Genomic DNA, 16067 nt, shown 5'->3' with positions numbered 1-16067 from the left:
AAATTTTTAGTTTAAGTTTAATTTTTTTAAAATAAAAAATATTATTTTAATATATTTTTAAATAAAAAACCCTTAAAAAACAACAGCTCCCACGTTCGAAATATCCTCTAAATCTTGCAATTTAATTACTTTTTACTATACCCGTCGTCTAAAACTGTTTTGTGTATGGTGTAAAAATCAGGAAATAGACTTGTGATGAGGACATAAAGTAATCCTCTTTTATCTCATGACATCGATGAAGTTTTGCTAAATATATTCCAAGTATATATTTTGTTGAGATGTGATAAATGTATTTTTTATTTATATATTTTCATGTTATGCGATATGAATTAAGATCTAGGGAAACCTTAATATTTTTTTCAAGATTTTATAGTAATTTTGGTTATAATAAAATTTCTTCCTTTATCTTTCGTTTACGAGTGCAGCTACAATCGAATTACTGTATCATACTATCATGTGATGGTTTCTTCTTCTTCTTCTTCTTCTTATACAGAGAGAGAGAGAGAGAGAGAGAGAGAGAGAGAGAGAGAGAGAGAGAGAGAAGTGTAGGCATGGCCTACTGTAAAATGAAACAGCAATAATAAAGCAAATAGTCAAAAAGAAAATGAATAGGGAAGAAACGCGTCCCTTGCGAGATCTCTGTAGCTTAAGATAATGGAAAAGAACCTATCAACTCCTTTGAAAAGCCAATGTCGCAAATGCAGCCATCAATGGAGAGAAGTGAACGAATGGCCTCAAATTACATGAAATATCGTCTTGTTTTCTAGCTGGTTGGGGGCAAATGCACGCTATTTTGCTTTAGGAAAAAGGGTGCCAAATCTTGAGGGCCTCCCGTTGATCATGACTATATATTTGGAATAAAGTCAAAAAGAGGAAAATAAAGATGCTTTAATTGTATTTCCTCCACTGCGATGGAGGCTTCACGGTGCATGGGGACCAAGGCGTTGCATCTGCTTGCTTTTCTTTTAATTTTTTTTACAAAATAATAATAATAAATTATTGACAGCATAGTAATTTATGCTGTCAATAATAATGATGTTCCCTCTTGGAATAGCTCATGTGCAACACCGGCTTTAATTGGTAGAAAAATTCGACGTGAAAAATGCCAACATAATCTCAGTGGTACAAATGTATATCCCCTGGAAACCCTTACAGGAAGCGTGGAGAGTGATCATTAAGGTAAACGTCTTCACGTCTTGTCCTGAAAAACTCCAACGCAACAGCAAATCAAACCAACTTCAGTAGCAGCACAAAACAACAGCAGAGCGCTTCATTCTTCAGCAACGCTCCAGTAGCAGTAGAATTTATTTCATTTTTTATGTATGTTTGAAAAATTTATTTTGTTTTGGCTGTAAAGCATGATACGATAAGATTTATTATTCCTTTTGCAACTCAAAATTCATGTCCTATCTTTCAATTATATTTATGTTAATACTTAGTAAATTCATTGTTATTGATTAATTTTTCACGCACCTTCTTGTTTGTAGCAATTTTCATTTCAAATAATAAATGAGTTTTGAATTCAAGCTAAGAAAACACTGAATTAAAACAAGTCAAGACTGCCCCCAATTATATTAGCTAATTATGGGGATAAAATACTAATATTTTGTTTCATATAGATCTTACAAATTGAATTTTCCCGTTTCAACTTTTAAATACGCATAAATGGATATAAGATTCGGTTTAAAGTGAAACATTTTAAAAAAGAACTACTACCTCACTTTCAAATACCCTGTAAACGGGTAAGGTATCCCTGTAAACCTGTAAGGTATGGATATTAAGGGTGTTTTTGGTATTGCGGTAGCTTTTGTGGTTGTGGTTTGAAAAAAATTGTTTTATAAAAAGTACTTTTAGTTGAGATTGGTTTGAAAAAAATAGGTGTTTGGTTAAAACTGTGGTTGAAATTGAGGTTGAAGAAAAAGTAGTTTAATGTGTTTGGTTAAAAAAATGCTTTTTAAATTGAGGTTATAAAATAATTTTAAAAAATATATATTAATATTGATGATTTTAAATTTAAATATTGTAGAATTAATTACTCCTATTACATCATGAAATAAATAATACTTTATATAAAATATTATTTATTATTCCATTAAACTATTTATAATTCCATTACGTACAAAATTCATCCGATAAGGTATATTAAAATAAAAATAAAAAATAAAATTTTTTTTAACTGGGCCGGGCCTAGCAATAACATAATTGGAATTGCGATCAAATTTCATAAATGCTAAGTCATCATGCGATATCCTTCTAATTTATGTAGTGTTATTAAATAATATTAAGTACTAGTTTTTCGAGTAAAACACAATTTTTTTACAAAAAAGTCAACAATTTCATTACATACAAAATTCATTCGACAATAACTACAGTTATCATGATTTATCCTGCGTGCAATAAAATTAAGTAAAATATTATCAGGAATAAAACTGAGATTATAGTACGAACAAATTTAATTTACCTTAAACTAATTTTTAAAAAAACAAAAAAAAAATATTGTTCACGTGAACAATACGAGTACAATTAATTAACTGTATTAATTTTTCAAAAAAAAAAACTTTGTGCACTGGTTAAAAAAAAAAAAAAAAAATCTGTTCTTGTGAACAGTGCGCAGTGGAGCATGGCTCCACTGTTCAAACAGTGGAGCCATGCTCCACTGTTGAGAACATCACGAGAAGCAGCATTTTGCTGCTTCTTCAAAACTGGGGGGCAACCGTGTAAATAGATGGGTCCAACCAGTAAAAATTACTTTTTTTTCTGTTACCAAACACTGAAATATGTGGTTGCGGGTGAACCTCACCCGCAACCACAAAACCAAACACCCACTAAAAAATTGACCAATGAGGACGCATCACCATCCCCATTTCAGCCACTTCTCCCTTCAACGCTTAACCGCCAGCAGATCAGAGAGATTTCTTGCTGGAATATTTAGCTATTTATTGACTTGTGTGTGTTCTTCATAATTATTGGCAAATCTATGGGTGCCGCTGGCTCTTCCTCAAATAAAGAAGAGAGCATGGCTGCCAGCTTTAAAGCAAACACAAAACTAGAGAAATACACACACCATGTGAAATACAGACACCAATGGAGCGAGAGATCCGCCATTGGAGCGACCTTGGGGAACGAATAGTTTCGTTCCAAAAAGAAGTAATAATGGTAAAGCAGTGCATATTAATTTAGAAAATAAAATAAATGTCGAGAAGAAGCCACTTTCAATGGAAACCTCTGAATTTCTTATGGTGGTCGACAAGCATCTTGGTGTCCATTGAATTATAGCAATAGTGGAAGCCAACGCTTCTCCATTATTTAAATTTACAACTTGGAAATCCCAAATCTAAATATTCCACACATTCTCGATATTACTATATTAAAAAAGATAGAGATATAATTGTGTTTGGTTGGTTTATAAGATAGAAAAATTATCCTTGTATTCTATTTTGTTGATGATGAATAATACATAATCATATAATTTTTTTTTATTTTACCTTTTAGCATATATTTGTCAAACTTTTTTATATATATATATATTATTTGTTTTTCTGTTTAGATTAAATGTTGAAATTAATAATAATATAATGACTCTAATTACAAAATTCTAATTCATCTAATAAGTTAATCTGAGATCTGAAATCTAGATTGGTTCTGATTTAAGAGAAAATAAAAAAAAAATTAACATAGCTTAACACTATCAAAATTCTAGGTCGAGTAATGATCCCAACTCATGACCCATGCCTTTTCTCAGGTCTATCTTTCAATCAAAATTGTTTAATAATAATAATAATTATTTTTATTTATACATGTATAAATTGAATAATTCTAGAATTAAAAATTTTTTATAAAATTTTTTTAGAATTAAAAATAATAAATATTATCGAAAATATCTTTTTGGACCTTATATTTTAAAAGTATATAAATTTATTTATTTCTTCTACCTAACAAAAAACGTCTCTATTCCTATTATTTTCATCTTTTTCTTCGGTACAATAATTGAACGCTTACTTGTTGTGCTGTGCCTGTTGTCGTACGCTTAGTATCATACGATTTAATTAAATAATCAAACTTGAATTTATCCATTTCAAAAGGGAACCCCTTTTCCGTGATGGCCACACAAAGTAAAGGGTTGAAAAATCCAAAGTCGTGCCCTAATTTTAATACTTGGAAAGAGGCATAAGAATTAGGTTAGAGATCGTATGATCACAGATTCAGCAAAATACAATATTGCCCCTTCTGAGAAGATCCAAATTGGAGAAACGTCTGCAAGGATAATAATTAAGCAGACGTTTGAATTTTTATGCCTGGTTCGGTAGCAATTAGCTTGCGGCCAATCGACTTGACTTGTTGCCACTATTTTATCATCACAAAGCGAAAACCATGCCCGCCACCGTGCTGCCTTGTCGATAGAAGTCCAAACGTAAAAAAGATGTGATTTTTATTTATTGTAAATCTTGATTTTATAGCTAACTAAAGGGTAGGTGACTAGGTGTCCTCTTTGATTAATGAAATAATCGTACAATAATTATTAAGTCGTTCTTTATTTTTGTATTTTAAAAAGATTTTTAAACAAATTTTATTTTTCAATTTATTTTTTCCTTCAAATTAATATATATATATATTTTTTTTTTATGTTTTTAGATTATTTTGATGTGCTGATATTAAAATTAATTTTTAAAAAAATAAAAAAAACAAACGCAACTTTATTTTTAAACAGATTTTTAAAGTATGAGAACGAGTGATTATTTTATTAAATTTATTCTAAACATTATTAAAATATAATAATAAAAATAGAAGAAATTCAAGAATACATGCAGCAAATGACTCAACCAATTACTTTTTAATTGAGCTATAAAACAAAAGAGTTGAATTTTAAAGAAATTGATTATTTTTTAAAAATTAATTTTTTGGAAAAAAGGCGCTGCGGATGACTATCAAAAACAGCTAATAATATACACAGTGCGACATGAGCTGAAAAGATTAGTCTCCAATGAAACATCTAGTACTGGTGGTTTAATTCATTTACTTAAATAAAGAGGTCACAGCTTTCATATTTGGCCGCTTCCACAATCACTGTTGATGATCTTCACGTGGGTCGATGAACATTTCGCAGCCTAAGTCTAAAATAATAAAAGCTGGAAACCCTATAGCTAATTTATTTTTCAGCAGTCAATAGGCTGGAGGATAGGTTCGAGGAACAGGGCTGCATGCCGTGTCTCATGCCGTAAAACATCTGGTGTCTCGACATAAACAATAGGGATTTTGTTGAAAAAAGAGCAGAATTTTATATCTGTGTTCTTTGTTTTTTTCACCAGTTGCAGGAAGTCAGGATGAGTTAAGAGGAACACGAATGCTTGCCCTAGAAGCAAGAGGAAGCAGGGTTTTTTAGTAAACTTAGGCTAAAAGCGAACAGGTCATACAGTAGCCGCAGAAATAGAATTAATAATAGCTATGGAATCTTGGTGACCACTTCTCACCTCAACCACAACTACTTCACATCCCTGTTCTTCTTTAGGTAGGTAAATGCTCTAGCTCTTCCTCTCTCTCTCCGAGTCATTTGGAATCTTGGTTTTTCTGTTTTGACAAGTATTGGGTTTCTGCTGTATATAAGATATAACTAATTGTTGCTGTTCCTGTGCAAATAACATTAGCAGAAACACAACAGAAGTAGTATATTTCACTGCTCTCTCGTTCTTTTCTTTCGTCAACTCTTTTCCTTGCATGATGACTATCTTCTTCTCTGCTTTTTAATTCTTTATTCTTGTATCGCAAAAGGAATCACTGAGAAAAACCACCTCATTCCATGCCCGCCTTTATCTCTTTGATCATATACTTATATTTTGCTGTGATGAGGTAGGTGGATCTGTTTTCTGTGACAAATAGTATAGCCTAACTTAATTTGATTCCTCTTTGAAAAAAAAGGAGAGAATTCAGTGGAAGCTTCTGTAACGTGGGGAAAATGTACAGGAGTCTTGATGGACGTTTTGGCTTTTATTTGGTTCAGTAAATTCTAAACTGGGCCAGCTAGATAGTTGTTGTAAGTTATCACACTGATTTCTAGTGAGTGAATTCACCAAGTTTTTCTATATTCTCTACCGGTTCTTGCTTGCTTCTTGGGGTCTTTTGCCTTTATTTTAGCCAAGATTTTGTTTATTCCTTCGTCCTTCATGTTACTTGAAGGTTACTTCGATTCAAGTTCAAGTAGTTGGTCAATATAGGCGGCATTTTTTTATTTCTTGAACAGCTCAATCCTTCATTCAATTTCTTTTCCATTGGGCGTATTGAATAGCCTCCATTAAAAGTTGCTGGTTTCTTTGTGTTCTGTTGCAGCTGCGATTCAAGTTTGAGAATTCTGTGAGTAATTGAGGATTAGATTAATATCTCGAGGTTTCATGCTATGGCTGTCGAGAACGGGAGAAGTCGTGATAAGAGTATGGAAGAGGCCAGCACATCAAAAAGCCAGGAGGTAGAGGAGAGAAGTTCTGCCGGAAATGGGGACCAACAGAAGCGAGAGAAGAGCGAAGGAGATGAGGAAACTGAAACAGTTCCGTTTATCAAGCTCTTTTCATTTGCGGATTCTAAAGATATCTTTCTGATGATCCTTGGGACGGTTGGCGCTATTGGAAATGGAGCATCCATGCCAATTATGTCAATACTGTTCGGAGATCTGATCAATTCTTTTGGAAAAAACCAGAATACTAATGATGTAGTGGATTTGGTTTCAAAGGTAAACATACATAATCAGCATGCCTGTTGCTATCAATAGAAATGTTTTTCAAGGATAAGATACACCATTCATCTTTCTGCTCTGCAAGATCCATAACTGGTTTTCTAACTCTCTATTTCTGATGTAGAGATGTTACTTATTAATATTTGATAAACGTCCAACTTTCTTTAGGTGTCTCTCAAATTTGTCTACTTGGGAGTTGGTTCTGCTGTAGGGTCATTTCTCCGTAAGTACATCATTAATTCAACAACGCTATCCTTACAGAGAAATTGTCTAGAGCACCAAGCGTTGAGGATTTATAAACCTTTTCTCGATGTTTAATTGTCAGAGGTGGCTTGCTGGATGGTCACAGGAGAGAGACAGGCTGCACGGATAAGGGGTACGTATCTGAAAACTATACTGAGACAAGATGTTGCCTTTTTCGACAAGGAAACAAACTCTGGAGAGGTTGTTGGTAGAATGTCTGGTGACACTGTTCTTATACAAGATGCTATGGGTGAAAAGGTACCGAACTGTTCTGACCAGAACGGGAAATTGCAGTGAATTTCATCCATATTGCCGAGATGTTTTTGTGGTTAAACAAGCCTAATTATTTTATGCAGGTCGGGAAATTTATACAGCTAGTATCAACATTCATTGGCGGCTTTATAATATCATTTATCAAAGGCTGGCTTCTTACTCTTGTCATGTTATCCTCCATTCCCCTGCTTGTGATAGCTGGTGCAGGATTGTCCATTATGATAGCTAGGATGACATCTCGTGGCCAGATTGCTTACACCAAGGCAGCGTCTGTAGTGGAACAGACTATTGGCTCCATCAGAACTGTAAGTTTACACATATAAATTAAACAGCAAGATATGCCAAGATGCAAGTTCAGTATGGAATGCTAATTGCCGATCTTGCATCCAGGTTGCATCATTCACTGGGGAGAAGCAAGCCATAAGTAATTACAAGAAGTTTCTTGTCACTGCTTATAACTCTGGTGTTAACGAAGGCTTGGCTGCTGGAGTAGGTCTTGGCATTGTTATGTTAGTGGTGTTCTGTAGCTATGCTTTGGCAGTATGGTTTGGTGGAAAGATGATTTTGGAAAAAGGATATACCGGGGGTGATGTGATTAATGTGATTGTTGCTGTGTTGACCGGTTCTATGTGAGTTTATGACGCAAAACCTACTCTGAAAATTATTTGTTTGTTTTCTTAGGGTTTAATCATATGAATGTTTCAGGTCTCTAGGGCAGGCATCTCCTTGTATGAGTGCATTTGCATCTGGTCAAGCTGCAGCTTATAAGATGTTCGAGGCTATCAATAGAAAGCCAGATATAGATGCCTCCGATACAAGGGGAAAGATATTGGATGACATCAGAGGAGATATAGAGTTGAGGGATGTATATTTCAATTATCCAGCCAGACCTGATGAGCAAATATTTTCTGGATTCTCTCTTTTCATCCCAAGTGGATCAACTGCAGCATTGGTTGGACAAAGTGGAAGCGGAAAGTCAACGGTGATCAGTCTGATAGAGAGATTCTATGATCCACAAGCCGGTGAAGTTCTCATAGATGGCATTAACCTCAAAGAGTTTCAGCTCAAATGGATTCGGGAGAAAATTGGTCTTGTCAGCCAGGAACCTGTGCTGTTCACGTGCAGCATTAAGGATAACATTGCATATGGAAAGGATAGTGCAACTACCGAAGAGATAAGAGCTGCAACTGAACTTGCCAATGCTGCTAAATTCATCGATAAACTACCTCAGGTTATAACTGGTTCCCTCCTTACAAATTTCTAGTGTTATAATTTTTTTTTTGGGAGAGGAGGAGGTGCAGATTGCCTCAGTTTTTTCCATTTAATTTGGACTTCAACTTTTGCATCCAGGGAATAGACACCATGGTTGGTGAACATGGAACCCAGCTGTCTGGTGGACAGAAACAGAGAATTGCAATCGCAAGAGCCATCCTGAAAGATCCGCGAATTTTACTTTTGGATGAAGCTACAAGCGCTCTTGATGCAGAATCTGAAAGGATAGTGCAGGAGGCATTAGACAGGATTATGGTGAATCGAACAACTGTAATTGTTGCCCACCGTTTGAGCACTGTGAGAAACGCAGATATGATTGCTGTTATTTACCGTGGGAAGATGGTGGAGAAAGGTATATAATTTAGCATGCATGATTATCATATAAAGAAACATAAAGAAATCTCAGGATACAGATGAGAAATTCCGTTGCTGTAAATTTTCTGGTCTCTGCATTGCCACATATTGTGTATAGATCCAAAAAATTTGTTATTTTCAGAATTGTGTTGGATTTTTTATGTCCACCAAACATATTGTGGAATATTTTATGAAACTTCTTATTTATTTTCCTAGTTTTACATAAGCAGATAAATACTGCACCATGATGATTGATTCATGCACTAATTTTCTGCTGCCAAATCAGTTCTGCGATCAACAACATTAGTTGGGATAGTCTCCTGATTAATCCCAGAACTTGTTTAAGTCTTCTGATTACGATGGATTAGGGAAATTTTCTGAGATTTTCATACATGATCTGAAACATCATTTTCTTTGATCGATCAGGTTCACATTCAGAACTGCTCAAGGATCCTGAAGGAGCTTACTCGCAGCTTATACGCTTACAAGAAGTGAACAAAGAGTCGGAACAAGAAGCAGATGATCTAAAGAAGTCAGATATTTCGACCGAGTCCTTAAGACATTCGAGTCAAAAAATTTCACTGAAACGGTCCATAAGTCGGGGATCATCTGATTTTGGGAATAGCAGTAGCCGCTCGTTTTCAGTGACATTTGGTTTACCTACTGGATTCAAGGCCCCTGATAATTACGCGGAAGAATTAGAAGCTTCTCCACAGAAACAACAAGCTCCAGATGTCCCAATCAGCCGCCTTGTGTATCTCAACAAGCCGGAGGTTCCGGTGCTGATTGCTGGAGCTATAGCTGCAATCCTCAATGGGGTCATATTTCCGATATTTGGTATACTAATTTCCAGGGTGATCAAAACATTTTTTGAACCACCTCATGAATTGAGAAAGGATTCGAAGTTCTGGGCGTTGATGTTCATGACCCTTGGCCTGGCATCTTTTGTTGTGTATCCGTCACAAACATACTTATTTTCGGTGGCTGGTTGCAAATTAATCCAGAGGATCCGATCTATGTGTTTTGAGAAGATGGTTCACATGGAGGTTGGTTGGTTTGACGAGCCTGACCACTCAAGTGGAGCAATTGGTGCTAGGCTCTCAGCAGATGCTGCAACAGTGCGTGGTCTGGTTGGAGATTCTCTTTCCCAGTTGGTTCAGAACATAGCATCAGCGATAGCTGGTTTGGTCATTGCCTTTGTTGCATGTTGGCAATTGGCATTTGTAATCCTTGTACTACTTCCTCTAATAGGACTCAATGGATTTATTCAAATGAAGTTCTTGAAAGGATTCAGTTCAGATGCGAAGGTATACTCTTTTAACTCATGAGCGTGAATTCTACTGCTGTAGTAAGCTAAAGAATATGAATTTATAATCATCAAATGAACCAAAAAAACAATAATTAATAATCGCATTCATTGATCTAAATGGTTGCAGAAAATGTACGAGGAAGCGAGCCAAGTTGCCAATGACGCTGTTGGCAGCATAAGAACTGTTGCCTCGTTCTGTGCAGAAGAGAAGGTGATGCAACTATACAGAAAGAAATGTGAAGGCCCTATGAGGACAGGAATAAGGCAAGGGCTGATAAGTGGAGCAGGATTTGGAGTTTCTTTCTTCCTACTTTTTTCTGTCTATGCAACTAGTTTCTATGTAGGAGCACAGCTTGTCCAGCATCGGAAAACAACTTTTGCAGATGTTTTTCAAGTGTGTATCTCTTCGTTGTTTATTAAAATCTCCACGAGATAGTTACAGAAATTAAAGCTGTTTTCATAATTCTTAATAACGTGTCTCCTCGCAGGTTTTCTTTGCTTTAACCATGGCAGCGATTGGGATTTCTCAATCAAGCTCCTTTGCCCCTGATTCCTCAAAAGCCAAGGCTGCAGCTGCTTCCATATTCTCCATTATAGACCGAAAGTCGAAGATTGATTCAAGTGATGAGTCGGGAACAACATTAGACAATGTGAAGGGAGAAATTGAACTTCGTCACATAGGCTTTAAGTATCCAGCTAGGCCAGACATTGAAATTTTCCGAGACCTCAGCTTAGCTATTCATTCTGGCAAGGTAAATTTCTTCATGTTTTAAATCAAGTCCTTTCAAACTTATCGTCTTCAGAAAATTGGAATTCTGAAAGTATGGCGCCTGTATCATTTAAAATGTCATGTCAAGTTCTACATTATATCAACGTGAATCTCTTCTTTTAGACTGTTGCCCTTGTTGGAGAAAGCGGAAGTGGGAAGTCAACGGTAATCTCGTTATTGCAAAGGTTTTATGATCCCCATTCAGGCCACATAACTCTTGATGGAATCGACATTAAAAGTCTTCAACTTAAGTGGTTGAGGCAGCAAATGGGGCTTGTGAGCCAAGAACCAGTTCTCTTCAATGAAACAATCCGAGCCAACATTGCATATGGAAAGGAAGGCGAAGCGACGGAAGCGGAAATTCAAGCCGCGTCGGAGCTAGCCAATGCGCACAAGTTCATCAGTAGTTTGCAACAGGTTAGAACATTATACAACAGATATCGTTAAATGTTTCCATTGATATCATCTTATTCAATTGCAAGCAGCTATGATATGGCTCTTTATTGGCGTTTTCATTGATAAGAATCGAAAATCATTCGTGCACTATCTTCAGGTTGTTGTTATCGGAGTGAGTATTTTGCTAAGATGCTGGTGTTAATTTGGGTTGCTTATGGCAATGCAGGGGTACGATACCGTTGTAGGAGAGAGAGGAATCCAATTATCCGGTGGACAGAAACAGAGGGTGGCCATTGCTCGTGCTATAGTCAAAAGTCCCAAGATACTTCTGCTGGATGAGGCTACCAGTGCACTGGATGCTGAATCTGAAAGAGTGGTTCAAGATGCCCTGGACCGAGTAATGGTGAATAGGACGACGGTCGTCGTCGCCCACCGATTATCTACAATCAAGAACGCGGATGTTATTGCCGTGGTGAAAAATGGAGTAATAGTAGAGAAAGGCAAGCATGAGACTCTGATTCATATCGAAGATGGTTTTTATGCCTCCTTAGTGGCTCTTCACATGAGTGCCTCGACTTCTTGAGTCACCACCTGCAATATTTCTGCCACCCCATTTGTAGAAGGTATTCTCCTTTCAAACACTGACGAAATGTATAAATGTCTAGTTTTCCCTTTTCTTTTACAGAATCTATATAGCAATTTCTGCTATGCAAACATGAACAACAGAGAAATGAAGAATAAATCAACTTTAGTTGATAGTTAACATAACGAATTAGGGTTTTTTTGGGGTTAGAAATTAAGGATAAGGCTACATTAGAGCCAATGGCTAGAATTTTCATGGATATGGACCTGTTCTTGAGATCAAATCAATGGATGACAGGTTGAGAGCCATGTTCCTAGCATTTGATTGGGAAGTTGACGATATTTTGAAACGAAGTCATGCCAATCATCCAATAATCACATGGCAAGCCTAGTTTGATTTTATAAAATCTGTTCCCTCTGCACGGGAGCATAGAAAGCAATTGCTGTATAAAACAATCGGTTTTCTGTTTTGTAGTTGGAGCGAAAGCATATTATAATCATAATTAAAGCTAAAAAGTTAATTATAATTAAAGCTAAAAACTTAATGGATGACAGGTTTTCTATGTTTGTATTTTGATTTTTTTTTTCCTTTGGTTATTATTATTTTTTTAATTTAGTTTTTATATGATATGTTTATGGGGTTTAAAGTTGATAATTTATTTTAATTTGTTTTTTATATGGTTATTGCAGTATCAAAAAAATATCTCAGCAAGTTGGTATCAGAAAAATATCCCAACATCGCGGTATGATTTATATTTTAAAAAGTATAGTTAAATAAAAAAATGATTAAAAAAAAAACTAAGTTAATAAACTATGGAGTCAATGATCAAGTTTGCAAGTTTGGCGAGGTAATTCTTATTGCCCTAGTTTGCGGGTTTAACAAGATATTTTTTTTTAATTGAACTTGATTATGTAATTATCTATTTTTTTCTTTATCATATTGTAAAAATAAAAAGTTTCGGAAAAAAACACGTTATTAAATTTTAGAAAGTTCATTGGCCTGTTGATGGGTATGACAAGTTTAATTTTTTTTAATAAATTTTTTTTCTCAATTTCATCATTTGATATTAGATAGATTGAGAATTAAATTTTATAATTTATTTTGTTTTGCTTTCTACAAGAATATTGTAATCTTTTAAAAAAGTCTCAGTATTGGTTTGATGTTCGATTAGTTAAATAAACAATAATTTAGAAAAAAAAAACAAATTATTAATCTCAATAGAGTCTATTTACCTGGTTTGCAAGTTTGACGTGTTGACCTGGATTATCCAATTCACGGGTTTAGTGGGTTTACCCATCAAACCTGATATATTTACAAAAATAACAAAGTTATTAAACCTATTAAAGTCCATATCTAAGGTCAATCTAATATGATATCGTCTCAATATAAAAAAAATATTGTCTTAAAGTTTTTTATTAGATATGTCATGTTTTTACCGGTCATCCAAGTTATTTTTTGACTCATTAAATTGAATAATTCACTTTAGATGAGCTTTGATGCAGTTTAATTTAAAATTTGAGTTAAGTAAAATATCTTTACCATCAAATCGCTTGATTAAATTGAATAATCTATGATGACTTTGATGTTAAAGAAATTGACTGCCACATTATTTTAACAAGACCTACACCTAAAGCAAAAGGAAGATTCACTACAAAGAAATCTTGAGGAGTGTAGTTTAATTGATTAGATTTTAGGTTGACTTCTTAGAGATCACCGGTTTGAGTCTTACAAATCTCATAGCTACTAGAGGCTTACATGGTCATTAACTTTAGAGCCTGTGAGATTAATCGAGATACGCATAAACTATCCTGGATACCCATGTTAATAATAATAAAAAAATTCACTACAATGGAACCATGGAATTATAAAAAAAGATGAAATAGAGATAGCAACTACAAAACTTAAATATGAAATAATGGATTTGAACCCAGTTCTCATTTCAACTTTTGTTCTTGTTTCTTGATTGATGACTTTTTGCTCATTCTTATTGTCCATCTTTATTCAAATTAAATATAAATAGATAAGGATAAATAATAATAATGATGAAAAAGAAATAAAAAGATAAAATGAGAAAGGTGTGGAAGGTTTTAGAATGTAATGAGATAAGAGAGAATAAAAAATAAAAAAGGGAATATAGGGTAGGAATAAAATAATCTTAGATACTTCAAAAAAAGAAAAAGAAAAAGGGGAGAATAGTTTTACAGCTCCAAGTCAGTCATCAAGCAAGGATTTCAATATGTATTTTTATAAATATATTCTTTCATAATAGTTGTGTGCTAGGCATGTCTGCTGAGAGAAAATCCATTAGAAAGATGATAAGATAGAAATTTTCTGGAATGAAAGCAAATTAAAGGTTGAAACAGTTGAATTTGGTGGATAGCTCTTTTCGGGGTTATAATTGTGCAATGGTTGGCGTTTACGCAGCAAGTTCAGCTTCTGAACGTAGAACTATGTGGGATGAACTTGTGATATTCCGGTCTTCCTTTGAAATACCTATTGTTCTTACAAGGACTTTAATGAGACTTCACATGTTTATTGTCGTGGGCGACGTCATATGACGGGCTAGCCTCCTAAGATGTACTGAGAAAGAAAAGGATTTTGAGTATAATTATAAAGTTATGATTATGAAGTTCAAGAATTACCATTTAGTATTGTAGTTATTAGAAAATCTATGATTTGCAAGAGTTCGTTAAGGGACTGATTGTGCAAGGAGAATACGTTTCCCCTTCCTCCCAGTGTACTCAACTTGAGATAAACTGCATTGTTGTTTGATTGTTGTTTTTTTGTCAAGTTTCTATTTATTGATCTTGTCTAAGGTTCAAGGTAGATTCCTTTTGTAAGGAAATCTCTACCTTATCAGGTTAAATCCTAACTGTTCTAAAGTCTAAATTTTAGCATCATATTTATTTTGCGCTTTGTATCTTTAATACTAGAGAGTATACTTTACAATGTAATTTTATACCTTCAAATATTAAACTTTAAAGTTAAATCCTAACATTTTAAATATAAAGTGAACAAAATGATTAGTGAATAATTTTTGATATTTTGAAAAAATCCTAATGGATAATCATAAATTCGTTATGATATTCATTTTACATTTTAAAACATAAAAAATATGAATTTTTATATATATATATATATAAAAATATGCTTGGAAAAGTTTTAGGATTCAACTATGTGCATGAATACAAAATATTTTTTTTGAAAGCTCGCCTGCCCGGAGGAGGAAGGTTGGAGGCGGGGTTTTTTTGTTGTTATAGGGAAGACTGACGAGTGGTTGGTGGCGGTAACAGCGGTTAAGACGAGCAGAGAAAGTGGCCAAAATGGTGGCTGAGAGGGGGGAAAGAAAAATTAGGCAGAGAGATGGTTTTTTCTCAACTTTGGCTTCTAATTTTTTCTTCCTTAAACCATGAAATTCACATATATTTTTAGGAGGTGGAAGAGTGATATTTTATCTTTAATAGTATTAAATCTTGTCCCCTGATTCAGCCCCGAAGAATCTCAACCGTTGATTCAAAGTGGGCATCATGAATTATCAAATTTGACAGTTAAAAACTAGTTGCGTTGGCCATTTTAGGGTGGAATTGAGCTATCGTTATGTCAATCAACCAAAAAGGGCCATATTAGGGTGTAGAGCCATCATTTGAGTGGAAGTTTTGTCAAATTTAATGTAGAAATAAAACATTAAATGCCCTGAAAAAGAGGCCACTCGAGTAGCATTCAAGTGAAATCAATGATGAAGAAGATGAACAGTTCTAAATGACATATTGTCTGGTTTGACTTTTTTTTTTTTTTTTTTACTATTCGGTCAAAATGATGCCATTTTATTCAAAACATGTTGTTTCATTTAAATAAAATGAGTCGTTTTGGTTTTTAGGGTAATTTAGGGATTCGAAAAAAGTTTAATTTGGTACTCCAACTTTTAAATTCTTTCAATTGCATTCCTAATTGGTTATAAACTTCTAATTTTATGGAATTTTATTTGTATCAAACTTTAATGTCAACCTTGAATTTTAGCATTTTTTTCACATTAGTTTGCGGTCTTGGATTATTACAAGTTGACTCTTAATTGATTATTAAACTTTTAATTTTTTTCAATATCATTCTCGATTTCAATCAATTGAATCCCTATAGGTTGGCACCTTTT

General features: G+C 34.3%; 1 protein-coding gene across 5 annotated transcripts; it reads left to right on the top strand.

Moving 5' to 3' along the window:
• Positions 1–5028: 5028 nt before the first annotated feature.
• Positions 5029–12976, top strand: LOC118044492 (ABC transporter B family member 11). 5 transcript variants are annotated; one of them, XM_035052793.2, is made up of 14 exons: positions 5029–5506; positions 6322–6718; positions 6890–6944; positions 7047–7222; positions 7321–7542; positions 7628–7866; positions 7943–8468; positions 8588–8861; positions 9290–10170; positions 10300–10566; positions 10661–10924; positions 11065–11358; positions 11564–11960; positions 12610–12976. In XM_035052793.2, exons 2-13 carry the CDS (start codon positions 6389–6391, stop codon positions 11918–11920), a joined length of 3885 nt encoding a protein of 1294 aa, XP_034908684.1. In that variant the 5' UTR covers positions 5029–5506; positions 6322–6388; the 3' UTR covers positions 11921–11960; positions 12610–12976. The 5 variants fall into 5 exon arrangements, with proteins under 5 accessions (XP_034908684.1, XP_034908681.1, XP_034908682.1 ...); XM_035052790.2 differs by lacking the exon at positions 12610–12976 and having other exon boundaries at positions 11564–12105; XM_035052791.2 differs by lacking the exon at positions 12610–12976 and having other exon boundaries at positions 5029–5510; positions 11564–12105.
• The last annotated feature ends 3091 nt before the right edge of the window (positions 12977–16067 follow it).

This window comes from Populus alba, chromosome 2, assembly GCF_005239225.2.
Source record: "Populus alba chromosome 2, ASM523922v2, whole genome shotgun sequence".
Classification (NCBI taxonomy): domain Eukaryota; kingdom Viridiplantae; phylum Streptophyta; class Magnoliopsida; order Malpighiales; family Salicaceae; genus Populus; species Populus alba.
The sequence above is the reverse complement of the archived record's forward strand: the minus strand, read 5'-3'. Positions and strand labels throughout refer to the sequence as shown.

What these genes read in the sequence shown, in the direction of transcription:
- LOC118044492 (XM_035052793.2), top strand. Translation starts at nt 6,389, where the DNA reads ATGGCTGTCGAGAACGGGAGAAGTCGTGATAAGAGTATGGAAGAGGCC. An exon ending in AAGATGCTATGGGTGAAAAG is followed by an intron (nt 7,223 to 7,320) that starts GTACCGAACTGT and finishes TATTTTATGCAG; the next exon opens with GTCGGGAAATTTATACAGCT. An exon ending in GATTCAGTTCAGATGCGAAG is followed by an intron (nt 10,171 to 10,299) that starts GTATACTCTTTT and finishes AAATGGTTGCAG; the next exon opens with AAAATGTACGAGGAAGCGAG.